The 27,235-nt window shown below is 47.8% G+C and overlaps 1 protein-coding gene across 1 annotated transcript; it reads left to right on the top strand.

The window, feature by feature from the left end:
- The first annotated feature begins 856 nt into the window (after positions 1-856).
- MYMK (myomaker, myoblast fusion factor) lies at positions 857-17,961 on the top strand. Its single transcript, XM_038746036.1, has 5 exons — positions 857-991; positions 6,727-6,841; positions 11,192-11,340; positions 16,318-16,434; positions 17,812-17,961. Exons 1-5 carry the CDS (start codon positions 857-859, stop codon positions 17,959-17,961), a joined length of 666 nt encoding a protein of 221 aa, XP_038601964.1.
- Positions 17,962-27,235: the final 9,274 nt, after the last annotated feature.

Below are 27,235 nucleotides of genomic sequence, written 5' to 3' on the forward strand. Positions count from 1 at the left end.
CTTCACCAGTTTGAACTTTTGTGGGCTCAGCCCCTGCCCTAATCATTCCAGGATAGAGTATTTCCCCCTGACTCTGAACCATAGCCTTAGGGGGCGGAGACGGGAGGAGAAGCCACTGCTTCCTAAAGGAAGAGGCTCTGCCTGTTGAGGGAAGAGGGGGTGGGTTGGCCAGAGGGAGAGTCGGAAGGGCCCAGCTGAGTCCAATTCACGGGTCTTGGCGTCCGTCTCTCTGAGAAGCTGGGCAGGGCAGAGCACAGCCCCAGCCTGTGTCCTCAGAAGAGTTCAGGGGCTGTCCAGCTGAGGAGGCAGAAGCTGCGGGGATTCATGGCTCAGGACTCAAGAACGATACCAGAGATTTGGCCCCAGTCGACAGCTCAGGCTGTGAGCGCCACAGGACGACCCTGCCCCCTCCTCCCACCCACCCCCAGTCGCAGACTAGGGGAAACCATCAGGAACAGGGGTGGGAGAGGGACAAGGGACAAGGCCAGGTGACCAGGGGGACAGGAGGCAACCAGCCCTGCAGCCTGCGCCGATGTGGTTTTCTCCCAAAAAGAAAAAAAAAATCCCAGGAAGCATCAGCTGTTAGGCCCTTCAAGTGGCACCTGTTGCCTAGAGCTGACATCACCACGGGAGAGGCCCCTCTGTGGACATTTAGACCTTGGAAAGCCACAGCTGTGAGCATAGCTATCCCCGTCCAGTTCCAGAGGGAGCTGGGGACTCCGCCTTGGACTTTGCCAGCCCCATCCGTCCCCCTCGCCCTCTCCCTGGTCCTCGCCCTCTCTCTCTCTTTCTCTCTCTCTTCCAGGGATTGTGACTTCTGCCCACTGCCCGGCTCGCGCCCTCAGGCTTTCCCTCGATGGGGACACTCGTTGCCAAGCTGCTCCTCCCCACCCTCAGCAGCCTGGTGTTTGTCCCGACTGCCAGCATTGCGGCCAGGAGGCAGTTCCATATGGAAGCCATGGTCTACGTCTTCACCATGTTCTTCGTGGCGGTAAGTGCGGTGTCCGCCCCGGGGGGGGCAGGGTCGGCGTGGCCAGGCTGATTGGGACTGTCCCTGGGGACTAGTGGAGCCAGGGAGAGCCACACCCTGGGGAGGTGGGTCTGTCTGTCCAGAGTCTGTCCCCCTACACCTTCCAACCCCAGCCTGGGGTTTGGATGCCGACACTGAGAGAGGCTGATTATCCAAGCTAGTCGGGCCCATGCACGGTGAGGAAAACATATAGATAATAGAACATGGAGATGATCAAACAGGCCTGGATTTGGCTTTCTTGGCTTGGGTTCAACCCAGTTTTTTGGTGATTCAAAGGCAGTTTGGATAACGATTGCAGAATCTGTTAAGCACTTACTGTGTATGTACCTATGGAGCACCGTCCCAGCGCTGCGCTAGATACAATGCAGTCAGATCAGCACAGTCCCTCTCCGGCCTGAGCACCACAGTCTAAAGGGTCGGGGAAGTTAATCCCCATTTTACAGTTGAGGAAACTGAGACACAGAGAAGTTAAGTGACTTTTCCAAGGTCATGGGGCAGGCGAGAGGCAGCAATTGGCTAATCAGCTGTCTGCTGTGGGTCTGGGCCACCGGATGGGACTTGAAACTTTTTGGGGTTGCATTTATTCTGGCTCTTTGAGCCCCCAGTGGGACAGGGATCGCGTCCCATCTGGTGGTCTCCCTTCTACTCCTGTGTTTAGTACATTGTATGTGCTTAACAGTCCCCAGAACAATGGAGCTTCCCAGACTAAGCCCCGCTTTTCCTCTGCTCCTCCTCCTCCTCTCCCCTTCGCTCCAACTGCCTCCTTCTGCTCTACCCACCTCCCTGCCCCACAGCACTTGTGTATCTATGTATATATTTATTATTCTATTTTATTAATGATGTATATATATCAACAATTCCATGTATTTATATTGAGGCTATTGATGCCTGTTTACTTGGTCTGATGTCTATTTCCCACCCTTCTAGACTGTGAGCCCATTGTTGGGCAGGGATTATCTCTATTTGTGGCTGAATTGCACTTTCCAAGCACTTAGTGCAGTGCTCTGCACACAGTAAGTGCTCAATAAATATGATTGAATGAATGAATGAGGGCAGTTCTCAAGCAGGATGTTGTATGTGAAGTGGCCAGTTTGTCCGGCCAGGGTGGGTGGATGGGTTGAGGGACATGTGACTCTTTGGTCATGAAATAGGGTTCAGAAAATCAGGGCTCTTTCAGGCAGCCCCAGCAGGGGCTCCAATGGGGCGCCCAAAGGTCAAAGCTGTTTCAGTGACTGTCACCCTCCCCTTTCCCACCTCCAACTCCTCTCAGGGCCCTCTGGGCCTCGGCACCCTCCAGCAAACCGCTTCGGGCCCAGACCAGTCAGCCCCCTCCACTCTCTGTAGCCCCACAGGATCTGCTTTCTGAGGCTAGGGGATTGAGGGCAGAATGACCTGGAGACCCTTAGGGCAGGCCTAAGCCCAGAGCAGACCAGAGGTCAGCCTGCCTGAGGATTCTGACCAGCCAGAAAGAACACCAGAGCTGGAGGGCTGCCCGGGGGAGTGAATGGGGCTCTCCTCAATACCGCATCCATGACTGCCCCCTCCACATGATAAATTAACACTGCCCTGGGCATGGGGGATGGAAGGGAAAGGGATTTTTGAACTTCAGTGGCTTGGGGAGGTGGGGGGTGGTCAAAGCTATGTCTGGAGGGAAAGATTCCATATGGGCTCCCCCCTTCCCCTACCTGGCCACATGGAGAGTGCCAGGTTAAGGGATGCAGCCTGTCTGTCTCTCTCTCTTCCTTTCTCATCCATCATCGTGCCTGTCCCTCTTTAAAAGCCGAACTCACTGTAATAAGAGGGGAGCGCAGGGGGGACGAAAGTTCCACTAGGCAGAGACAGATGTGTGGAAAAACTGTATCATGCCCAGAACGTAGCCAGCCTCCCAGAGGCCCTGCCACATGACAGCTCTTGAGCAGCAGACCGTGGGGGTTAGTGGGGAGGGAAGCGGGCATGTATGTGCGCATGTGGGGGTGCCTGGGGTGGTTGCGTATGCCTGTGTGTATGCATGTAAGGATGTGGATGGGTGTGTATTCAGGGAGGTGTACATGCGTTTGAACGTGGTTGGTACATGCACAGTTCTTCAGTGACTTTGTGGAGGTGGTTGTGCTGATACAAGCAGGTCCTGTTGGCTTTTCCCAGGCAATGACCAGTTGGGGCATAGCTGTTTAGAGACAGCATCTCCTTTGGATTTCCAATTCTGCCCTTTGTCCTTTCTGGCAGTGGGAGATGGTTGCAAGCATGGTTGGTTAGAAGTGGAGGCTCAACCAGGGGTTTCCCCCTTTTTGCCATGGAAGATCTGCTTAGGGGAGAGCTATAATCTCACCCATCTGCGATGGCAGTGCGAGATGTGGGGTGGGGCACAGCAAATATGGGGCATAAGGGGGGCATAATGGCCAATTCACTCCATCGTAGTTCTTGAGCACTCACTGTGTGTAGAGCACTGTACTAAGTACTTGGGAGAGTATAACGTAACACTAACAGACACATTCCCTGCCCATGATAAGCTTACAGACTAGATGATGCACCCAGCCCACCCTGAGGCATGGTGAAGGAGTGTGGCTGGGGCGGGGGGGGGGGGGGGGGGGGGCGAGAGTGTGTGTGTGTGTGTGTGTGTGTGTGTGTGCGCCCTTGAGTGGGGCATGGTGGGGGAGGGTGTGTCAGCTGCTGTTAGGGCTTGTGCTAAACAGCCCCAGCTCAGTTCTTCATTCCCCAGACCAGCTGGAGCATATGTTCCCCTTGGGCAAATGTGTTGGCCTCATCTGTGTGTTGTGGGGAGGAGAATGCAGGGGATGAGTGTGGGTGTGTGGGTGTCTGTGTTTCAGAGAGAAAGATAAATGTTTGTTCTCTCTCTTCCTCTCCCTCCCTCCTCTCTGCCTCCACTCTTTTGCCCTATCCGCAAAACCCAATTCCAGTCCCCAGCCTTGAGGGTCAGAACTCTTCGGGCAGACCAATCCCTCAGGTTGTTTCCCTCCAATTTTCTCAGTCCAGTCCTTATTCTCGAGATCCTGCCCTCTCTGTGGGCCCTGCTGGGCACCTTACCATTTCTAGCCCCGGAACTGCTCATGTCTGTCGGGATCACTTTGGCAGACTCTGTTGAGGTTGTTAAGGAGGATCCATGGCTCATTCACTCAATCATTCGATCAATCGATGGTATTTATTGAGCTTTTTACTATGTTCAGAGCACTGTTCTAAGCCCTTGGAAGGGTACAACAGAGTTGCCAGACACTTTTCTGACCTCAGGGAGCTTTCGGTCTAGAGAACTGTTCTCATTTCCTGCTGCTCTTGAAGAATGGTCCCGCCCATAAGAAAGGCAGCTTTCTCCACTTCCCAGCACGTGCTCAGCTATGACCTTCTCACTCAGAGGCTGAGCTATGATAGACCGTGTGGTTTCCTCAGGCATCAGGGGTAGAATGTCAACCTACAGCTCTTAGTTCTTGCTCTGGACTCATCCAGAGAGGGGTAATACTAATAATAGTAATGATAGTAATAATAATAATAATAACGATGATGATGGTATTTGTTAAGCGCTTCAAAGCACTGTTCTAAGCGCTGGGGTAGGTACAAGGTGATCAGGTTGTCCCACGTGGGGCTCTTAATCCCCATTTTACAGGTGAGGTAACTGAGGCCCAGAGAAGTCAAGTGACTTGCCCAAAGTTACACAGCTGACAAGTGGTGGAGCCGGAGTAAGAACCAGTGACCTCTGACTCCCAAGCCCAGGCTCTTTCCACTGAGCCACGCAGGGTACCCGGTCCCCTCTTGGTGGAATCTGTCAGAGTCCAGCAGCCTCTGGACCACCCCCACCCTGACCACCTCTCATTAGCAGAGATTCCACCCACTTGGGGGAAGACATAGGCCCCAAAAGAGCATCGGAGGAGAGCAGAAGACTCTAAGGAACAAGATGAAAGCATTTGGAAGTGGCAAACACCAACTATGAGGTGGATTAATCCATCAATCAATCAGTTAACTGCATTCAAGACAGTCTGGAGGAGTGAAAAGACTAAGGGATCGGCAATCAGGGAGCTTCTCACCCACATCCTGCTGCTGGCCTGGAACTTTCATTATTTCATTCATTCATTCAACCGTATTTATTAAGCATTTACTGTGGGCAGAGTACTATATTAAGTGTTTGGGAAAGTACAATACAGCAATAAAAAGTGACATTTTCTGCCCACAATGAGCTCACAGTCTAGAGCTGGGGGTGACAGACATCAGTACAAACAAATAAAATGACATATATACATAAGTGCTGTGGGGCTGGGAGGTGGGGGAAGAGCAAAGGGAGCAAGTCAGGGAGATGCAGAAGGGAGTGGGAGATGAGGAAAAGTGGGGCTTAGCCTGGGAAGGCCTCTTGGAGGAGATGCACCTTCAATAAGGCTTTGAAGGGGGGGAGAGTAATTGCCTGCCGGATTTGAGGAGGGAGGGTGTTCCAGGCCAGAGGAAGGACATGGGCCAGGGGGTTGGTGGCATGACTGGTAAGATCAGGGAACAGTGAGAAGATAAGCACTAGAGGAGAAAAGTATGCAGGCTGGATTGTAGGAGAGAAGAGAGGTGAGGTAGGAGGGGCAAGGTGATGGAGTGCTTTAAAGCCAATGGTGAGGAGTTTTTGTTTGATATAGAGATGAATGGGTGACCACTGGAACTTTTGAAGAGAGAGGTGACATGTCCTGAACACTTCTGTAGAAAAATGATCCAGGCAATGTAGTGAAGTATGGACTGGAGTGGGAGAGACAGGAGGTTGGGAGGTCAGCAAAGAAGCTGATGCATTAATCTAGGCAGGATAGGATGAGTGATATTATTAACATGGTAGCAGTTTGGATGGAGAGGAAAGGGTGGATTTTAGAGATGTTGTGAAGGTGGGACCTATGCTTATCTTCTTCAGAGCTAATCGAGAATTACTCTCCCCATCTTCAAAGCCTTATTGAAGGCATATCTCCTCTGAGACCTTCCCTGCCTAAGTCCTGGTTTCCTCTTCTCCCATTCCTTTCTACATCGCCCTTGCACTTGGATTTGCTCCCTTTTTTCCACCCTACCTCAGTCCCACAGCACTTATATACATATCCATAATTGATTTATATTATTGACTGTCTCCCCCCTCTAGACTGTAAGCTCGTTGTGGGAAGGGAACATGTCTACCAACTCTGTTATATTTTACTTTCCCAAGCATTTAGTGCGGTGCTCTGCACACAGTAAGTGCTCAATAAATACCATTGATTGATCAATCAATCGATTGGCTGAACTGTCTTCGAGTCCCAGCTCTGCCACTGGCCTACTATGTGACTTTGGGCAAGTCACTAGCCTCTCTGGGTTTCAGATTCCTCAACTGCAAAATGGCAATAAGATGAATTAGGGACCCCATGTGGGACAGAGACTATGTCTGATCCATAACCTTGTATTGACCCCAGTGCTTAGCATATGTATGTGTTTAATCCATGCCATAATTATTTCTTGAGTACTCATTGAGGGTGAAGCCCTTCATAAAGTGTAGTGGGGACTGCAGCAAAATACCACAGCACAATCCCTCCCCTCAATGAATTTACGATCCACCATTTTACTGGTCAGAGCCAACACACCCCTGCTAATGTCCTCAAGGACGTTCCTTGCTCTTCAAAATGGAAAAAGAAAACAGGACAGCAATCCCAAACTGTTGGGTGGGGAGGAGTCCCTTTGTCACATGCTCCTTTGTTTACTCTCAGATATACCACGCTTGTGATGGTCCAGGTTTATCGGTGCTGTGTTTCATGCGCTACGACATTCTGGAGTACTTCAGCATCTATGGGACGGTGCTGTCCATGTGGGTCTCACTGATGGGTAAGTCTCCTTAACCCAGCCTTGCAAACAAGTACCAAGCAGGTACTACCCTACACTATTCAAATTAGCAGGGTAAATGAAACCAGCAATTGATACCCTGTGCCAAGGGCTGAACCGTTACTCAGGACAGGATGACTGACAGCCCTCCGAGAACAGTTTTTTCCCCAGGAGCCAGGTGGGCCCAGGAAAGACATATTTTTGAGGGAATTATCCAGTGGTTGTAGTCATTAGGAACCCAGTAATAGTATTACTCCTTCTCTTTCTCCTCTTCCTCCTCCTCCTTTCTCCTTCTCCTCCTCCATCTCCTCCTCCTTCTTCACCTCCATCATCTCTTCCTCCTCCTCCTTCACCTCCATCTCCTCCTCCTCCTATTACCACCAACTTTCATTGAGCAAGTCTAACTCTTGACACTAAATGAATACTGTAAGAAAAGTGAGTCCAGGCCAGATTACTGTTTATGCCGCCTCACACTGCTAGGTCCATTCCAGAAACCATGAGTCAAAATTTTTGCATGATTGATAGACTGTCCACCCACCAGCCCTGTCCCTCTGTCCTCCTGCTGCACTCAGGAGTTTTGTGGAACTCCCTGGAGCCCAGACAAGCTGGAGACAGAGTGTGTAGATCAGTACGGAGTCCCAGCACTTAGGCAGCAACTGTCCAACTAGTCAGTTGTCAAGCCAAGGTGGAGGCATTCAGGGAAATATTACCACACAGCCAAAGAAGCAGTGTGGCCTGGTGGATAGAGCATGGGCCTGGAACTCAGAAGAACCTGAGTTCTAATCCAGGCTCCACTACTTCTCTGCTATGTGTGCAACCTTGGGTAAGGCACTTGACTTCTGCGTACCTCAGTTACCTCATCTGAAAAATGGGCATTAAGATTTTGAGATCCATGTGGGGCATGGACTGTGTGTACCCTGATTACCTTCGATCTGCCTAGCACATAGTAAGCGCTTAACAAATACCATAAAAAAAATTCACTGCCTATGTAAGCACAAACATACTAAGACCACCTGGAATGGAATATGACAACAAAAGAACCACACTGCTTCCTCCATCTGCACCATTTCATTCATTCATTCAGTGTATTTATTGAGCACTTACTGTGTGCAGAGCACTGTACTAAGCGCTTGGGAAGTACAAGTCGGCAACATATAGAGAAAGCCCCTACCCAACAACGGGCTCACAGTCTAGAAGGGGGAGACAGACAACAAAACAAAACATGTAACATGGGTCCAGTATTTTTTGGAAAACAAACTGCTTCCCCTCACAGATTTGGCCATTGGCTTTAGCAAGAGAGCAGAACCGTCTATGGACCATCTGCTTTCTCTCTTTTCAGTGGCAGCTCCGCCAGGGGCCACCAAACCAAAACAATTCTACAATTCTCCAGCTAAACTTTCTTCTCCAATTACCAGTCATTTAAAATAGCACAGCAGCCATCCTGAAAAAGGTTGTGTCTGCCAACACCCTGCACTGGGGAGGGGGCATCTCTGTGCTTGCGGTTCAATTTGGCTTATGTGAAGAATCAGTAGCATTTATTGAGCACCTACGGTATGCAGCACACACTGAACTAAGCACTTGGGAGAGTACAGTCAAGTCAAAAGATGTGATTTCTGCCTCCAAGGAGTTCACAATCTAACCCAGAGGAAAGAGTATGGACTCAGGAGGCAGGATAACTGAGTTCTAATCCCAGCTCTACCATTTGCCTGCTGTGTGACCCTGGACAAGTCACTTTTCTGCTCTACGTCTCAGTTTCCTCGAATGTAAAACAGAGATTAAATCACTGTTCTCCCTCCCTGTTAAACTGTGAGTGCCAGTGGACAGGGGAGTTTGTCCAGCCTGATTAACTTCTGTCTACCCCAGTGCTTAGCACTAATATATTATTATTATTATTATATCATTATTATTTTACTCAAGGTCACTGACAGAAAGGGAGAAGTAAAGGAGTTCCAGAGAAGCTAACCAATCTGCCCCAAGTCCCACAGCAGGCAAACTGGCAGACCCAGGATTAGAAGCCAGGTCTCCCCTCCCAGTCCTGTGCTATTTTCACTAGGCCTTGCTCCTTCTATCTACCCAGGGCACCTCTCGCCCTCCCCTGCTTACATTCTCGTGTTTATAGGTTCCTCCCACTTGCCCTCTCAGCCTAGGCCAGGTCCATTTCCTTGCTTGGCTATTTTTGACTTTGAAAAATAGTAAGGGGGAAAAAGATGAAGTTGGGGTTTTGGGAAAGGCCCCCAGAGAGCAATCGCAGACGAGAAAATATGGACCTCATCCCTTCTCCAAATCGCTCTGAAGATGTGATGCGAGGACAGAGATGGGTGTGGGGGCCCGGCCGCAGGGAAGACCTTTTACCACATCGCTTGGAAAAATGGGATGCACACGTGTGCCGGCAGAGAGGGCTCTGGGCATATTTCCTGGAATGCAAACCCAACACAGCCATAACACAGCTGTGCAAGCTGGAACTACCCAGCTGACACCCTCCTCTCTCTACCTTCCCCCAACCCCGACATTGTGCGCTAAACAAAAGTCCATCATCCTTCATTGCTGGAGGCTCGACTGCTGCTCTGGGACCCACAGGTTTTTAGAAGTCATCATCCAAGAGCTGGGGAGACTGGCCAGTGACTGAAACAGCAGGAGTTCAGGAAGGCGGGGAGACAGGGGAAGGGCCCTAAACATGAGGCAGACACTCTGATCCCTCTGAATCCCATCAGCCTCAGAATAACCCCCTCAAACCTCACTGAGTCCCACTCCCCCAACCCTCTGAGCCCAAATATCCAAAGATGCTTCGCTGATCCACTAGACTGTGAGCTCCTTGTGGGCAAGGATCTTGTCTATCAACTCTGTTTTATTGCACTCTCCCAAGCACTGCAGCCAGTGTGCCCAGTAAGCACTTCCTCTGCTCCCGGTAAATGCTCAATAAATGCCACTGATGGATTGGCTTGAGAAGAGCTGAGTGAGACAAAGGGACCGCTACTACTGACTAGGCAGAAAAATGATTTACAGATTTGAGGAAGCACAGTCTCAACTAAAATGACTGCAGATTACAAGGAATAATAATAGTGATAATAATTTAGATATCTGTTAAGCGCTTACTATGTGCCAAGCACCGAACTAAGTGCTGGGGTAGATGCAAGAAAATCAGGTCCTGCACTGGACTCACAGTCTAAGTAGGAGGGAGAACAGCGTGGCTCAGTGGAAAGAGCCTGGGCTTTGGAGTCAGAGGTCATGGGTTCAAATCCCAACTCCACCAATTGTCAGCTGTGTGACTTTGGGCAAGTCACTTCACTTCTCTGTGCCTCAGTTACCTCATCTGTAAAATGGGGATTAAGACTGTGAGCCCCCCGTGGGACAACCTGATCACCTTGTAACCTCCCCAGCGCTTAGAATAGTGCTTTGCACTTAGTAAGCACTTAATAAATGCCATTATTATTATTATTATTATTATTATTACTACTACTGTATTTGTTAAACACTTTTTTATGGCATTTGTTAAATAATTACTATGTATCAAGCACTGGGGTAGATAGAAGTTAATCAGATCTGACACAGACCCTGTCCCATATGGGGCTCACACTCAAAGTAGGAGGGGGAACAGACATTGAATCCCAGTTGTGTAGATGAGGGGACTGAGGCACAGAGAAGAGCAATGCCTTGCCCAAGGTCACACATCAGGTACTCGGCGGAGCCAAGATTAGAAACCAGGCCCTCTGACTCCCAGTCCCAGGCTCTTTTCACTAGGCCCTGCTGCTTCCCAGCTTGGAAAGAAACAGAGAGGACAGACTAACCTCATTTGTGGTTGGGAATAATGAGGAAGAGGCTTTTTGGGGAGTAGAGACTCTGGTCGGACTGTATGCGGCATGGAAAGCAGAAGTCAGGGGGCAAAGAGCAGCTGTCCAAGCCCTAGACCAGAGGCTGATCATCTCCCGATCACAATGTGGTGGGGCAACGGCCTTGGCAGCCACAACCACTTTCACCAGTAGCATCTTTGATGGACAACTGTAAATATAGAGCATTAAGCGTTGAGACAGGCTACCAAGAAAGGTCTTGGAATCCCCTTCTGGGAATATGAGCAGTCCCTGCATCTGTGTGAAATGTGCTTGGGGGAATCGGTCTGCAGATGTCGGGTAGGGACTGAGTTCCTTTTAAATGACTGTGCCAGTCCTTCGTGATCCCAGTATGCCCTGTCCTTCAGCCCCGCCAAGCAAGCCTGTCAGATGTATAGAGAGCTAGACCTTCTCAGTCAAAGAGATCAGCAGGGAGAGGGGCAGGGTCAAAGCAAGAGGAGGAGGGACCATCAAGATGGGTGGGAGAGGTGAAGCCCTCCCCGCTACCCAGTGGGTTTGTGTCCTACAGCCCTGGCTGACTTTGATGAGCCCAAGAGATCGACCTTTGTCATGTTTGGCGTCTTGACCATCGCGGTGAGGATCTACCACGACCGGTGGGGCTACGGTGTGTACTCCGGACCCATCGGCACTGCCGTCCTCATCATCACCGCAAAGTGGGTAAGGAGGGATCGGCCCTGGGATGGGCCTGGGGAACGTGCTTGACCTCAGATCAATCTAGTCTGTGGGGGTCAACTACCTTGGAGTCATCCAGATGGGCATGTGAAAAGGGGAGACTAAACAATGACACTCCTGGTCTCCAGAAGATCTCAGAACTCATCAGAGGCACGATCTCATTTCTCTCCAGATGATCGCAGAGAGCAGAGGGCGGGGTTGGTTCCTCCAGGTGTAAAATGAACCTCCACTTGCTGGAATAATAATAATTATCGTATTTTTTGTGCTTACTGTGGGCCAAGCACTACATTAAGCACTGCGGTTGATAGAAGTTAGGCTGGGAACAGTCACGTCCTCCATGGGGCTCACAGTCTAAGGGGAGGGGAGAACAAGTATTGAATCCCCATTTTCCAGATGAGGAAACTGAGGCACAGAGAAGTTAACTGACTTGTCCCAGGCCACATAGCAGGTATCAGGGCCAGGATTCGAATCCAGGTCATCTGACTCCCAGGCCAGGGCTCTCTCCACTAAGACATGCTACTTCTAGTCACTCAGCAGGGCAGCAGCAGAATAAGGATTTGAGCCCAATTCTGGAGATTCCAATCTGAGATTCTGCCTGACCACTTGGGGAAGAAAACAAACTGATTCCTCAATCGGACTTGGGAATCAATATTCAGGCTACATTTGAGGACATAGGACACCCCACCCCTTCTTCCCCTACGGAACTTCCTGCCTTGGGGAGGCAAGTTGTTTTTCTGAGGTCCAGTGTTCCCAACAAGATGGCATTCCTCCTTAATTAGCATTCCAAATCCCATAAACAAACAGGGTTCCAGAGATAATGACTGAATTCCAAGTCTGGGGTTCTGATAAAGCAGCTCAGCCTCTCAAGCTCCACCCAACCTAGAAAGGTCATGCCTCCCCCCGACCAGTCCAGACATCAGCTAATTATCCTCAGAAATAGTCGTTAAGAACCTGCTTCTGGAATCAAATCAAATGACGTGACATTTTCTCATCACAGCCCAGAAACACCCCCTCCAGACTGTCTTCCCATTGTGCAATCTGATCCATCAGTGGAAAGAAAATCATGCCAAAGAGCTCTGTACAGAAGGTCTGCCATCTTCATGAGCTTAAATAACATTTCAAGCCCATTTCATAGAGCATTTCATGTTGGTTAGGAAGGACGGTTATTCTATTAAAGGAACATGAAATGTATCCCCTGGCCCAAGTGGCCCTGAGATAAGGGTGGCCATTTGACAGTACTAAGGAGTGCCTGCAGCCCTTGTTCCACCCCCATCTTGGCTCACAGGTTACATCATGTAATCTCCCCCTTTTAGACTGTGAGCCCACTATTGAGTAGGGACTGTCTCTATATGTTGCCAGCTTGTACTTCCCAAGCGCTTAGTACAGTGCTCTGCACACAGAAAGCGCTCAATAAATACGATTGATGATGATGATGATGATCATGATCATTGATGATGATCATGAGATACAAGGGCATCATAGAGCAGAGGGGCAGGTGTGGTTCCCCCGGGAATAAAATGAAGCTCCACTTGCTGGAATAATAGTAATTATGGTACTTGTTTTGTGCTAGCTCTGCCGCTTGCCTGCATCTTGACCTTATAAATGATATGTGAGGGCATCATAAGGGCTCACTTGAAACTCCTCTTTGTACAACTTCATGGCATAGTGGATAGAGCACGGCCTTGGAGTCAGAAGACCGTGTGTTCTATTCCCGGCTCCGCCACTTGTCTGCTATGTGACCTTGGGTAAGTCACTTCACTTCTTTGGGCCTCAGTTCCCTCATCTGTAAAATGGGGATTGAGACTATGAGTCCCACGTGGGAGGGACTGTGCCCAACTGTGCCTGTATCCACCTCAGCGCTTAGTACAGTGCCTGGCACATAGTTAAGCACTTAAATACCATTTAAAAAAAGACCTATATAGTTGCTGTGACTGGCAGGGGGACCCATCCATTTTTATCATCCGTGCATTTACTGAGTGCTTACAGTGTGCATGGTAGTGATTCTAATCCTGCCTTCACCACTTGCCTGCTGTATGACCTTCAGCAAGTGACTTCACTTGTCTAGGCCTCAGTTTCCTCCTCTGTGAAAATGAGGATTCAATACCCATTCTCCCCTCCCCCTTAGATTGTGAGCCTCCTCTGGGACAGGGACTGTATCCAACATGATTATCTTGTATGTTTTTTAATGTTATTGCTAATCCAGGCACTTCTACTCCAGTGCTTAGAACAGAGCTAGAGACTTAGAAGGCACTTAACAAATACCGTAATTATTTAGCATTTCTGTAGCACCACAACACTTATACACTCATGATCTCTGTAGCTCTTATGCACACAGCTCACGTACTCCATTACTTCCTCTTAGTTGTAATTTATTTTAATGTCTGCCCAGATTGTAAGGTCTTTGAAGGCAGAGATCTTGTCTATTAATTCTACTGAACACTTCCAAGTACTAATAATACATTAATCCACACTCAACAGAAGCTCCATAATGCTATCAATTGATTAACTGATTGTCTGGGAGGAAGTCATGAGAAGAATTCAGACCTCTAGGTGGAATGATAGCTGAATCCCCAGCTTTCTGCCTGGTTCCTTGCCTGGTTTTAGATCAGTCTACATTTATTTATTTATTTATTTATTTATTTATTTATTTATTTATCTATTTATTTATTTTTAATTTTCGCAGAAGTAGCGTGGCTCAGTGGAAAGAGCATGGGCTTGGGAGTCAGAGGTCATGGGTTTTAATCCTGGCTCCACTTCTTGTCAGCTGTGTGACTTTGGGCAAGTCACTTAACTTCTCTGTTCCTCAGTTACCTCATCTGTAAAATGGGGATTAAGACTGTGAGCCCCCCATGGGACAACCTTGATTAGCTTGTAACCGCCCAGCACTTAGAACAGTGCTTGGCACATAGTAAGCACTTAACAAATACCAACATTATTATTATTACTACTATTTAGCTGGCATAGCTCATTCATTGTCATATTTATTGAGCCCTTATAGTGGGCAGACCATTGTACTAAGCTCTTGGGAAACAGAGTACAATATCATCATCATCATCATCATCAATCATATTTATTGAGCACTTACTATGTGCAGAGCACTGTACTAAGCGTTTGGGAAGTACAAATTGGCAACATATAGAGACAGTCCCTACCCAACATTGGGCTCACAGTCTAAAAGTCTGTCTACAATATACAGTCTACAATATAACGATAAACAGACACATTCCCTGCCCACAACGAGCTCCTGTCCAGTACTGATATGGAAAGGGCACGTTTATGCCTGGTACTTGCTAACTTTATTTTTAAATACCCAGTCTTCCTCCACCTCAGCCCCTGAAGTTAAATCCAGAGGCTTGGTAGCAGTGGCATTTTTTACCAGGATCGGGAGTGGCAGAAATGGCTCTGGAGTTAAGCAAGAGGGCCCCAGCATACCCGACTGTACTCCCAATCACTTAGTACAGTGGCTTTTTTAAAAAAAATGGAATTTGTTAAAGTGCTTACCAGATGCCAGACACTGAACTCGGTGCTACAGTAGAGACAAGCTAATCAGGTTGGATGCAGTCCCTCTCCCGCATAGGGCTCAAAGTCTTAATCACCAATTTAGGGGTAATTGAGACATAGAGAACTGAACTGATTTGCTGAAGCTCACACAACACACAAGTGGCAGAGCCAGGATTAGAATCCAGGCCCTCTGACTCCCAGGCTTATACTCTTTTCACTAGACCATGCTGCTTCTTTAGAGTGGTGTTTTTAGCCCCTTAGCAATGGGAGGGCGGGACCCAATCCTGGTGGCCACAGAACATTTAGGTGTCCAGCTGATCCTAAGTCCCATCAGATTCAAACCCTAAAATCGCACCCCACACTCCATTAGATAGGAAAATATTTAAGATCCTTGAAGGGCAGAGATTATGTCTATTTGCTCTATTTCACTCTCCAGAACATATGGTAGGCTCTCAACAAATGCTACTGAATGATGAATCAGGGAGGAAACCTGCCCAGGGTAGCCTCTAACCAGAGAAAAACATGAGGTTCTCCATTGAAATGGAGGATTCATTCCACAGAGCTCTCGGAATGAAAGTTGCTGGTCTTCCTCACTCATCACTGGCTCAGGCTGTCGGATTGTAAGGCTACAATGGTAGACCCCCTCTTACTGAGCCCTGCTCCCTGCTGCTCTGGGAGAAAGAACGCACTGCTCTGAAGCCCCAGCCATGGGCGGCATTCTTTTTTAGCCACTCAGCTGTTCCCGTTCTTCCCCACCCCCAGGCCCTACCCACTCCCGAGTCGGCACGAGCCGCTCCCTGGCACGTCTGAGGGATGAGCTGTCATGCTGTCATGTGAGATTCCCACGACTGTGGTCCGGGGGCAGGCTATTTCTAGACCCTCAATCTGGATTTGCCCAGAGACCAAGGAGCTTCCCTCTGGAGAAGGTGGTGAAAACCCCCAGTGCGCACACGTTGTTTTTTATATTGTCTGTCTCCCCCTCTAGACTGTAAATATGTTATGGGCAGGGAACATGTCTGCTAATTCTGTTGAATTGTACTCTCCCAAGGTTTTAGTACAGTGCTCTGCAAACAGTAAGCACTCAATAAATACCATTGATTGATTGACCAGGTAGAGACATCTGGCAGGCCAGCTAATAAGCTTGTCTCTAGATTGTAAGCTCATTGTGGACACGGAACATGTCTGTTATATTATTATATTGTACTCTCCCAAGAGCTTAGTACAGTGCATACATGGCACCCAGTAAGTGCTCAACAAATACAATGGACTGACTAATAAAGACTGGTTCCTGGATTCACGAGGAATCCAGCTGGGGCCTCCAGTTCCATTCTGGTCCTGATGCAACTTTCTGGCACCTGGAGACCAGGAGCCCTCCCGGGGGGGGCACACGGGCCAGGGCTGGGTGTCCCACAGATGGCAATGCCCCCCCAGGCAGATATGTTCTCTCTGTTTCCTCTCCAGCTGCAGAAGATGAAGGAAAAGAAAGGTCTGTACCCTGATATGAGCGTCTATACCCAGCAGATTGGTCCCGGCTTCTGCTTTGGGGCATTGGCCTTGATGCTGAGGTTTTACTTTGAGGTATGTGAAGACCTCTTCGCATGGAAGATGGGGTTTTAGTAAGGCTTTGAAACTGGGGAGAGTAGCAGCCCATTCGGGGAAGGTTTCCTGGAGGAGATGTGATTTTAGTAAGGCTTGGAAGTTGGTGAAAGTAGCGGTCTGCCAGTTGTGAAGTGGGAGGTAGCCCACAAATTGGATACTCACTCGCAGACAATTAGAGTTAACAGCATAATAGATGAGTAAATATCAATTATTTAATCCTTGCAAACTTCCACAACTTTCCAGCTCACCCCTTATTTCTCCCCAGCATGCTCTCCTGGTAGATGGTTGCCAGACTAGGAAAACCAATACGACTGTCATCCTTTCCCCTTCAGGGAAGGGAACACGTCCCTCACCCTCAGCCCTATTGCTGAGGTCTCAGTATTAACAGGACTAAAATTGGGCTGAAGGATTGGGGATCTCATATTTCAGGACACTGGAAGCAAGAGAATGAGAAATCTGCCCTCCATTAAAAATAAATACATTGCCTTAGAGCCTTAGTTATTCATAGTTGTATGATTAGAAGCAGTATTCACAGTCAAAATGATCAGAGCTCTTTTCCAAAGAAAATCAATGCCAGAAGTTAAATGGAAAGAGGATGGAAAGGAACTAGATTCTCTCAACAACTTGTCTCTCACTAGAAGATCCTGCCCATTCCTAGCATTAGTAGGGTCGTTCATAATTAATAGTAACATCTGACTCATGGAGGTAGGAGGGATATTTACATGGGCATTTGAACTCCGTCTGAAGCTTGATGAGCCCCGACTGGAATTTATTCAGGAAATAATTGGGAACAAGTCTCGATCAGTGAAGTGTTTTATTGGCCCAAGATGAGCCAACAGTGGGACGTTTGGAGGCCACAGATATCCCCCAAAACCAGGGCTAAGCAAGAAAGAGCACAGTTCATCTCTGTTGGCTATGAAACCCCAGATGGGCTTGATGGGGAGGGGGCTCTTGGGTTTCAAATGCAGTCCTATCTTCCTTGGACAGGCAGAGATGCTTTGTTGAGTATGGGGTGACTTAGGTAGGGGTTAGTGTGTCCATTTTACAGATGGGGAAACTGAAGCCCAAAGACCCTGCATATCAGGCTTCCTAACTCCCCATCCCACTCTGCCCCGACCCTGCTGCCTCCATTCATCAACTCTTTAAAACTGAGTTATCTGAAGTTGGGGATGATTTGGGCTGAAGCATCTGTGCCTTTGTCTGATGAAACCAGCCCTGACCAGTGACCCCCTCATAATGGGCAGGGACTGTGTCTTTTGGTTGTTCTATTGTCCTCTCCCAAGCACTTAGTGCGGTGCTCTTCTCGGTAAATATGATTTACTGACTGCATGGGGCTGATGCTGCCTCCCTCCACAGGAGTGGGACTACACATACGTCCACAGCTTCTACCACTGTGCCCTGGCCATGTCCTTCGTGCTTCTGCTGCCCAAGGTGAACAAGAAAGCCGGCAATGCGGGAACCCCTGCCAAATTGAACTGCTCCACCCTTTGCTGCTCCTGTGTGTGAGAAGTCTCCCTCCCAACCGCCGGTCCCAGCGATCGAGACAAAGCAGTGGCTGCTGCATCCTTCCCTCTTTGTCCCCTGATTCCCGGAGAAGACACAGTCACGGGCTTCTTGTTCTTGGAGGAAAGCTTCCTTCCTCCCCAGAACCCAGGTGGCCAAAATTCCCAGGACTCCCTGGATAAATCACAGAATCCAAAAGCTGGAAAGGATCCCTGGGTGTCATCTAGCCTATCCCTCTGCCTCTGCGCAGGATGTTTTCCTTAGCCATACCAAATAATAATAATAATAATAATAATGGCATCTATTAAGCACTTACTATGTGCAAAGCACTGTTCTAAATGCTGGGCACTGTTCTAAGCGCTGGATGGAAGCATGAAGGAGGTCCCGGGGGGTTGGGGGTGGAGGGGGGAAGGGCCAGGAGGACTTCTCTCCCATTCTTAAACATTCTCAGTGAAGGAGACTCCCCTTCTCTGCTCAGTCACTCAGTCAGGATTTCGCCTTCCCAACACGGAAGTTCTTGATCCCAGTTAACCTAAATCTCTCTTGCTTTCCTGCCTCTTTCCTCATGAAGATAGTTCTAGAGGCCACCAGTCTTCACCAGCCTCCCTGCCCTCTCCCTGGCCTGTGGGAATTAATAATAATGATAATAATGAATATTAATATTCATTATTATCATTATTATTATTATGGTACTCGTTAAGTGCTTACTATGTGCTAAGCACTGTTCTAAGCACTGGGGTAGATACAAGATAATCAGATTGGACCCAGTCCCTGTGCACATGGGGCTCACACTCAATCCTAATTTTACAGATGAGGTAACTGAGACCAGAGTAGTGAAGTGACTTGCCCGAGGTCACAGAGCAGACAAGTGGCAGAGCCGAGATTAGAACTCAGGTCCTTCTGACTCCCAGGCTCGGGCTCTATCCATTAGGACACACTGCTTCTCCAACTTTTCCAAAGGGAGCATTCTTCCACCCACTTTGACCAAGACTTGCCTCTCGTCCTGATGGAAGCCGCTGTGGGGGAGCCGATCCCTTCCGCGGCCCCTCTTCTTCGGTGGGAACTGGGCCTCCTCAACCAAAGAGCACCACTCGCCCTCAGAGTCCAGGGGTGCAGTGCAGTGTGGGAGATCTCCCCTTCCGACCCATTCCTGACCAGTTCCCCTGATCAGGAACCATTATGGAGGTGAAAACAAAGCTTGTATGTCAGAGATTATACAGTATTATTTATGCCCCTTTGACCCAGGGCTGTGCTTGGTCTTTCAAATGTCTGCGGTGTTTTTCCCCACAGGGCCTCATCTCTCCCTGGCACAAATGCCTTCAGGTAGCAACAGGGCTGAGGGTCCTAGATCTGCCCTGTTGGAGTGGAGAGCTGTGGCAAGGGCCAATCCCCTGTAATAATAACAATAATAATAATTATTGTGGTATTAAGTTCTTACTATGTGGTAGGCACTGTACTAAGCAGTGGGGTGGATACAAGCAAATTGGGTTGGACACATGCTTTACACTCAGCATGGCCCAGCTGCGGCCATGTGCTTAAGCATTTAGTACAGTGCTCAGCACACAGTAAGCGTTCAATAAATACAAATGAATGAATGAATGCAGTCTCCTAGACAATGGTGACAGCCCAAGGAGGAAAGCTCATCGTGGGCAGGGAATGTGTGTGTTTATTGTTCCATAGTACTCTCCCAAGTGCTCAGTACAGTACACTCTGCACATGGTAAGTGCTCAATAAATACAGTTGATGCAAGTCTGCAGCGGGCTGGCAGCTTCTGGTTGACCTGGACTGGGGGCAAAGGGACCTGCCTCAGGACTAGAGATGCATCTCCCTCTGTCTCACTGCTTCTTCCCTTGGGATCTCCCCGAGGCTCTGGAGAAAAGAAGCAGGGAGAGTGTGACTCTGAGAGGCTTTGAGCTCTTCCCAGAAAACCAGCAAGTGTCCGCTCCCTGGAGTCTCACCTCAACCCTTAGAGGGAGTGTCCCTGCCCCTGTCCATCGGGAGTAGAATGCACATGCATGTAAAGAACCTTAATTTGCACTTTGCAATATCCTGCACCCCTTACTGCCTACTAATTCTGTGAATTCTGTGGCCCAGTGGGAACACATCTGGCCAGCCCAAAAGAGTGCAAGCAGCACTGGGGCTAACCACCAGCACTTTAATCAATTCCTTCTCGATGGTTCTCAGGTCTAAAGGCACGTTCAGTGGAAGACTCCATCGGTTTGCCTTCCTTCCGATTTCAATTGTCTAAGGCATGTCCCTCTGGGCCAACTTTTCATCTCCATCTCACTATTCCTCATGGTCTAGGCTTAGAACCCCAGAGCTGGGAGGGACTTCAAGAAATCACCCCTGCCTCCAGACGAACACCTAAACCATCCTGTACTCATGGGCACCTTTTAAAATTTCCAGGGGTGGACACAATCTCCTTCAGGAAACTGGTCCAAGGTTTAATTAATAATAAAAATGATGATATTTGGTAAGCGCTTATTATGTGCCAAGCATTATTCTAAGCGTTGAGGTAGATACAATATAGTCAAGTTGTCCTATGTGGGGCTCACAGTCTTAATCCCCATTTTACAAGGTAAACTGAGACACAGAGGAGTTAAGTCACAAAGCTGATAAGTGGCAGAGCCAGGATTAGAACCCATGACCTGACTCCCAAGCCTGTACTCTTTCCACTAAACCATGCTGCTTCTCTAATGATGGTATTTGTTAAGAGCTTACTATGTGCCAAGCACTGTTCTAAGCACTGGGCTAGATACGAGGTAATCAGGTTGTCCCACATGAGGCTTCCAGTCTTGTTCCCCATTTTACAGATGAGGTAACTGAGGCACAGAGAAGTTAAGTAACTTGCCAAGAAGTTCTTGTGTTGAAATATAATAATAATAATAATAATAATAATAATAATAATAGCAATAGTATTTGCTAAGCACTTACTATGTGCCAAGTCTGTACTAAGGGCTGGGAGAGATACAAGATAATCAGGTCAGTCACAGTTCTTGTACCAAATGGGGTTTGCCATCTCAGTAGGAGAGAGGGCACGTATTGCATCTCTATTTTACGGATGAGGAAATTGAGGCACAGAGAAGTGAACTGACTTGCCCAAAGTCACACAGTAAGCTAGTGTCATGGTCAGGATTAGAACACAAGTCCCGGGACTCCCAGGCCTGTGCTCTTTCCACTAAGCCATGCCACTTCTCAATATTTATCTCACATCAGAGCTTAGTCCAGACCTACCAATTAGCACTGGCCCACCGCCCAGGTCTGAATTCCAGAAATAAGGCCAGCTCGAAAAGAAATCGGGCTGTGGAAAAATTGAACACAGGGACAGAAATTGGCACTTGCCCTCGATTTCTCTAAAAGTCTGATAGTCACAAGGAGGGGCATGGCCCTTGGGTTTCTAGAAAGCGTGGGAAGGTGAAAACTGGGCTGACCAGTAGAAATGTTTATGGGTCTGTGTTGTTACTGAAATGGAGCAATTGACTCAAGAAGGATTTGAACCAATTATTGGATGAGTGATCCCTAAGGAGTTGATAGAGGGAGAGTTAGGGATGTAGAAGGGGGGAAATCTGGGATAGTAGATGGAACTTCCCTAATTACTTAGGTGGCTATCCAAGAGTGCAACTATCACTAGATACCTCTGAGTATCCAAGCACTTAGTACAGTGCTCATCCCACAGTAAGCGCTCAATAAATACCATCGATAGATTCATTGATTTATTGATCCTGCTGCCACAATCAGATACAGAATCCGGGTCTGCACAGACAAGAAACGTGTCTATCAACTCTGTTGTACTCTCCCAGGCACTTACTACAGTGCTCTGCACACACAAGAAGTGCTCAATAAATACTACTGATTGATTAGAAGGCCTCTGAATGGAGTTGTGTATGGTCTCATAGGCCTGTAAGACCCCCAGTACTTCGTGAGCCCGCTGTTGGGTAGCGACCATCTCTATATGTTGCCAACTTGTACTTTCCAAGAGCTTAGTACAGTGCTCTGCACACAGTAAGCGCTCAATAAATACAACTGAATGAATGAATGAACGCTGGAGTCCGAGTCCTACTGAGGGCTTTTGCCTCCTAGAAGCTCTCAAACCTTTCTCAATCTCTCACCTCCATCCTCACCTCTGCCTTGCCCCATCATCCTGCAGGATGCCGCCGTGCCTCAGCTTCACTCAGGGAATTCCCTCCAAGCCCCAGCTCCTCTGCTAGGGCTCTTGGAAAATCAAAGATGCAGAAGGAAAGTCTCAGCCTGGGAGGCAGTGGGGTGGGGAGGGAGCAGGGAGGAAAGGGTAAGGCTGGGGAGGGGGAGGGGGAGTGGAGGGAGGTCTGCAGAGCTCATAACATCTTGTCTTAACAGGCTATTTACTCCCTCCAGAGTGTATGATTTATGAAGACGGCCTGGGAGGGAAGCCAAGTCTGTAAGTCACGGACAATTAAGGTTGCACTGACATACAGTAGTGTCCATTGAAGGTCTGAGCTCCACTCCTATGGCTAGTCAGCCAAGTTCCCCGAGCTCCAACCTGGCAGCTTCTTACTCCAAGAACCAGACAGATTATTAATAATAATAATAATTATGGTATTTGTTAAGCACTTACTATGTGCCAGACACTGTTCTAAGTGGTGAAGTGGACACAAGATCATCAGGTTGGATCCAGTCCCTGTCCCACGTGGGGCTCACAGTCTCAAGCCCCATTTTACACATGAGGTAACTGAAGCACAGAGAAGTGAAATTCATTCGTTCAATCTTATTTATTGAGCACTTACTGTGTGCAGAGCACTATACTAACCGCTTGGGAAGTTCAAGTTGGCAACATATAGAGACGGTCCCTACCCAACAATGGGTTCACAGTCTAGAAATGACTTGCCCAAGGTCACCCAGCAGACAAGTGGCAGAGCCGGGATTAGAACCCATGACCTTCTGATTCCCAGTCCTGTGCTCTATCCACTAGACCGTGCTGTTTCTCCTAGATGACCATGGGGGCATAGGGCAATTGCCCAGTGGGCCTTGAGGGAGCCTGGCTTTTCAGGGTGGGTGGGGGAAGGTTAGAGGAGAGTGTGTTGGGGGTGGGGGGCATCTCACCTACCATTGACCACTCCCACAGCCTGCCAGTCTCCTGTGACCTGGACCAGGGGATGGGCATTCCAGAAATTGACCAGGCTGCTGGACTATAGTCTCACACTGATGCCGGTGGAGAACATGTCAGGCAGCTTCTCGAATGAAGTTCCCTTCTGTGGGAAGAGGGTGTTTGGGAGGGCCAGGTTGGAGAAAGAAGGGGTGGAGGCCAGCTCCAGGAAGAGGCCATAAGGTGCTGATTCTCCCCTAATTGGTCAGGATTGCTACAAGGTGCATTTCCCCCCTAATTGGTCAGGACTGCATACAATTGAATCTCACAGGGTCACTCCTCCAGCAGGGAATCAATCAGTCAATTAATCAATCGTATTTATTAAGCATTTACTGCATGCAGAGCACTGCACTAAGCACTTGGAAGAGTACAGCATAACAATATAACAGACATTCATCATTTAATCTTATTTATTGAGCAGTTACTTTATACAGAGCACTGCACTAAGTGCTTGGGAGAGTACAACATAACAATAAGCAGACACATTCTCTGCACACAACAAGCTCCCTGCCCACAATAAGCCTGCAGTCTAGATGGAGAAACAGACATTAATATAATAAAGTTCAGATATGTACATAAGTGCTGTGGGGCTGGCTGGGGTTGGGTGAATAAAAGGAGCCAATCAGGGCGATGCAGAGGGGAGTGGGAGAAAAGGAAAGGAGGACTTAGTCACGGAAGGCCTTTTGGAGGAGGCGCACCTTCCGTAAGGCTTTGGAGTGGGAAAGAGTAATTGTCCATAGGAGAAACCTAGCCTCCATCACCAAGACCATCCCCTGCCTCCATGTCACACCAACGATGGCCCAGAGAGCAAGCAATTTTATTTCTTGGGCACCTATTTTGTACAGACCACTGTACTAAACACTCAAGAGAGTAGAACAATGGTAGAAGGGGAGGCAGTGTCGCCTGGTAGAAAGTGACTCTAAATTAGGAGGCCCAGATTCTAGTCCCAGCCTGGCCACTGACCTGCTGGGTAACCTTGAATGAGTCACTTGACCTCTCTGGGCCTCAGTTTCCTCATCTGTAAAATAGGGATAAGATGGACTGTGGGACTGGGGCTGTGTCCATTCCAATTACCTTATCCCTAGCTCATAATAAGTGCTTAATGAATGTCATCATTATTATTATTGTTATCATTGCAGAAGACAATCCATTGCTGCCTAAAAGGCATTTATCATTTCGCAGGACTCTTAGAGATTTGCAGGGACAGTACTTAGCATCAGACACTTTATCCTGCCATTCCCCCTAAATCCTATCACTGTTTTCCATGAACACTGGAAGCAGAAGCTACAAAAGAGAAGCAGCACAGTCTAGTGTCTAGAGCATGGGGCTGGGAGTCAAAAAGACCTGGGTTCTAATCCCGCTGCACCACTTGACTGCTGTGTAACTTAGAGCAAGTCGCTTCACTTCTCTGTGCCTCCATTAACTTATCTGTGAGCTGGGGATTAAGACTGTGAACCCCCGTGTGGGAAAGGGACTGTGTGCAACCTGATTATCTTATATCTACCCCGGCACTTAGAACAGTGCCTGGCACATAGAAAGTACTTAATGAATGCCATTTTAAAAAATAGTCTGTAGGTTAAACAGGGAGCCAGGCATGCTTTCTGTCTACTATAACTGTGGATGTATGTAAAGAAGGAAACTAAAGTCAGTCCCCATCTAGTCTGTAAACTTGTTATGGGCAGCAAATGGTCTGTTAACTCTGTTGTACTGTACTCTCCCAAACGCTTACTACAGTGCTCTGCCCATAGTAAGTGCTCAATAAATACTATTGATTGAGTCTTCTCTCTCCATTTCGTGAGACTGAGAGGCCTGAACCCAGGCCTGAACGTCCGAAACTTCTGAGTTGTACTCTCAACTCCAACTCCAGTGTACTCTCCAACAGTTGGTGAAAATCTCATCTCTTTGAACTTTTGTTTTCTTTCTCCTTTGCTCTAATATGGAAAAGAAAATGAGCTTTCCTGGAGGGTTAACACGTGTTTGCCACATCTTTGGGAGAAGGATAAACTCTATTAGCTGATGGTCTAATCACATCATCGCTTAGTACAGAGCTCTGCACACAGTAAGTGCTCGATAAATACGATTGAATGAATGAATCATCCCTCTAGACTGTAAGTTCATTGTGGGCAAGGAACATATCTACCAACTCTGTAATAGTGTACTTTCCCAAGTAAGTGCTCAAAAAATATCACTGATTGACTGATCATCAATCTAGCTATCGATAGTATTTTTTGTGTGCAGAGCACTGTTAGGAGAGTACAAGAGAATCAGTTGACATGACCTGTCCTCAAGAAGATTACAATCTAATGGGGGCTATGTCTTTATAGCTAAATATATATATGTATATATATATATATATTTATGAACACATACATAATCTACATATGCAAACATATATGGCAGTACTTTGGGTTTGAAGATTTTACTGACTTTAATCATGTCTATGAATGTGCAATAATTGTGGTATTTGTTAAGCACTTACTATGTGTCAGGCACAGTACTAAGTGCTGTGGTGAATACAAAATAATCAGGTCCTATGTGGGGTTTTACAGTTGAGGAAACTGAAGCACAAGGAGGTTAATCGACTTACCCAAGGTCGCCGAACAGACCACTGGTGGAGTGGGGATTAGAACACAGATCCTCTGACTCCCAAGCCCGTGCTCTTTCCGCTAGGCCACATTGCTTCTCGTTACCAATGTGGTTATGTACCAAAGCGGCATGAGACTGAGGATGATTGACAATTCTTTCCACTTCACGTGTATGTGAAGAGGGCTCCTTGCTGCACTTCAGAAATAGTCATGGTTTCTATAATGCATTTGCTGTGTACAGAGCACTGTACTAAGCTCTGGGAAAGAATACACAGATGGGAATTAGACATAATCCCTGTCCCTTAAGGGGCTTACAGGCTAATTATATAAGGGTGGAGAAAGACACCTAAGGAAAGATGATCCATTAATCAATGGTATTTATTGAGCTCTTATTATGTGCAGAGCACTGTACTAAGCATCTGGAAGTGTACAATACAGCAGGGTACAGACATGTTTCCTGCCCACAGGAGCTTGTAGTCTAGATAGGAAGACTGTTCTACCCCTCTAGACTGTAAGCTCGTTGTGGACAGGGAAAGTGTCTGTTATATTGTTATATATTATTCTACTAAGTACTTAGTATAGTGCTCTGCACACAGTAAACACTCAATAAACATGATTGACTGGCTGACTGACTGACATTAAAATAAATTATGAATGTGTACGTAAGTGCTATGAAATTGGGGGTGGTCTCAAGTGCTTAAAAGGTAAAGATCCAAGTGCATAGGTTACGCAGAAGGGAGAGGAAAAGGGGATATGAGGGCTTAGTTGGGGAAGACCTCTTGGAGGAGATGGGATTTTAATAAGGTGATTAGTAAGATTACACTAAGTAAAGTCTTATAAAGTAAGACCACATTTAGTAGGATGTGACTATAAGAAAATGACCCAGTAAAGCACTAAAACAACATAAGAGATGAGGACAAGTACACAAAATAAAAGACCTTACAGTACCCTGACTAGAGGAGCAGAATTTCAGGCTCTCCATGTCTCAGAGTATAACAGTCCCAACCAAAGTGTCCACTACAACCACCACCAGAGCCTTCCTCAAGTTTTAAGTTCTGTGGAGGCTGGCCATTGTGGCTACTTATGTCCTCCCCACTGGGACGGTGCAACGCAGGATGGGATGGAGGCTCCAGGTGATGTGAGAGGAAGTCAATACGGGTCTCTGGGAGGTGGCATGGTTGTCTGGTGGCAGGGGGCTGGAGAAAGGAGCAGGAGAGGGTGTGCTGCTGGCCAGGCAGTGTTTTCATTTATTCCTTTTTTGGGTGGCATCTAAGTCCTAAAACAGTCACCGCTTTATTCATTCATTCATTTAATCATATTTATTGAGCTCTTACTGTGTGCAGAGCACTGTACTAAGCACTAGGGAAGTACAAGTCGGCAACATATAGATATGGTCCCTACCCAACAACGGGCTCATAGTCTAGAAGGGGGAGACAGACAACAAAACAAAACATGTGGACAGGTGTCAAGTCATCAGAATAAATAGAATTAAAGCTAAATGCACATCATTAACAAAGTAAATAGAATAGGAAATATGAACAAGTGAAATAAATAGAGTAATAAACCTGTA

Source organism: Tachyglossus aculeatus, chromosome 4 (assembly GCF_015852505.1).
Source record: "Tachyglossus aculeatus isolate mTacAcu1 chromosome 4, mTacAcu1.pri, whole genome shotgun sequence".
Classification (NCBI taxonomy): domain Eukaryota; kingdom Metazoa; phylum Chordata; class Mammalia; order Monotremata; family Tachyglossidae; genus Tachyglossus; species Tachyglossus aculeatus.

Bases quoted from the DNA above. Each gene is read 5' to 3' on its own strand.
- MYMK (XM_038746036.1), top strand. From the start codon at position 857: ATGGGGACACTCGTTGCCAAGCTGCTCCTCCCCACCCTCAGCAGCCTG. The intron at 992-6,726 runs GTAAGTGCGGTG...GTTTACTCTCAG, and splicing joins TCACCATGTTCTTCGTGGCG to ATATACCACGCTTGTGATGG. The intron at 6,842-11,191 runs GTAAGTCTCCTT...TGTGTCCTACAG, and splicing joins CATGTGGGTCTCACTGATGG to CCCTGGCTGACTTTGATGAG.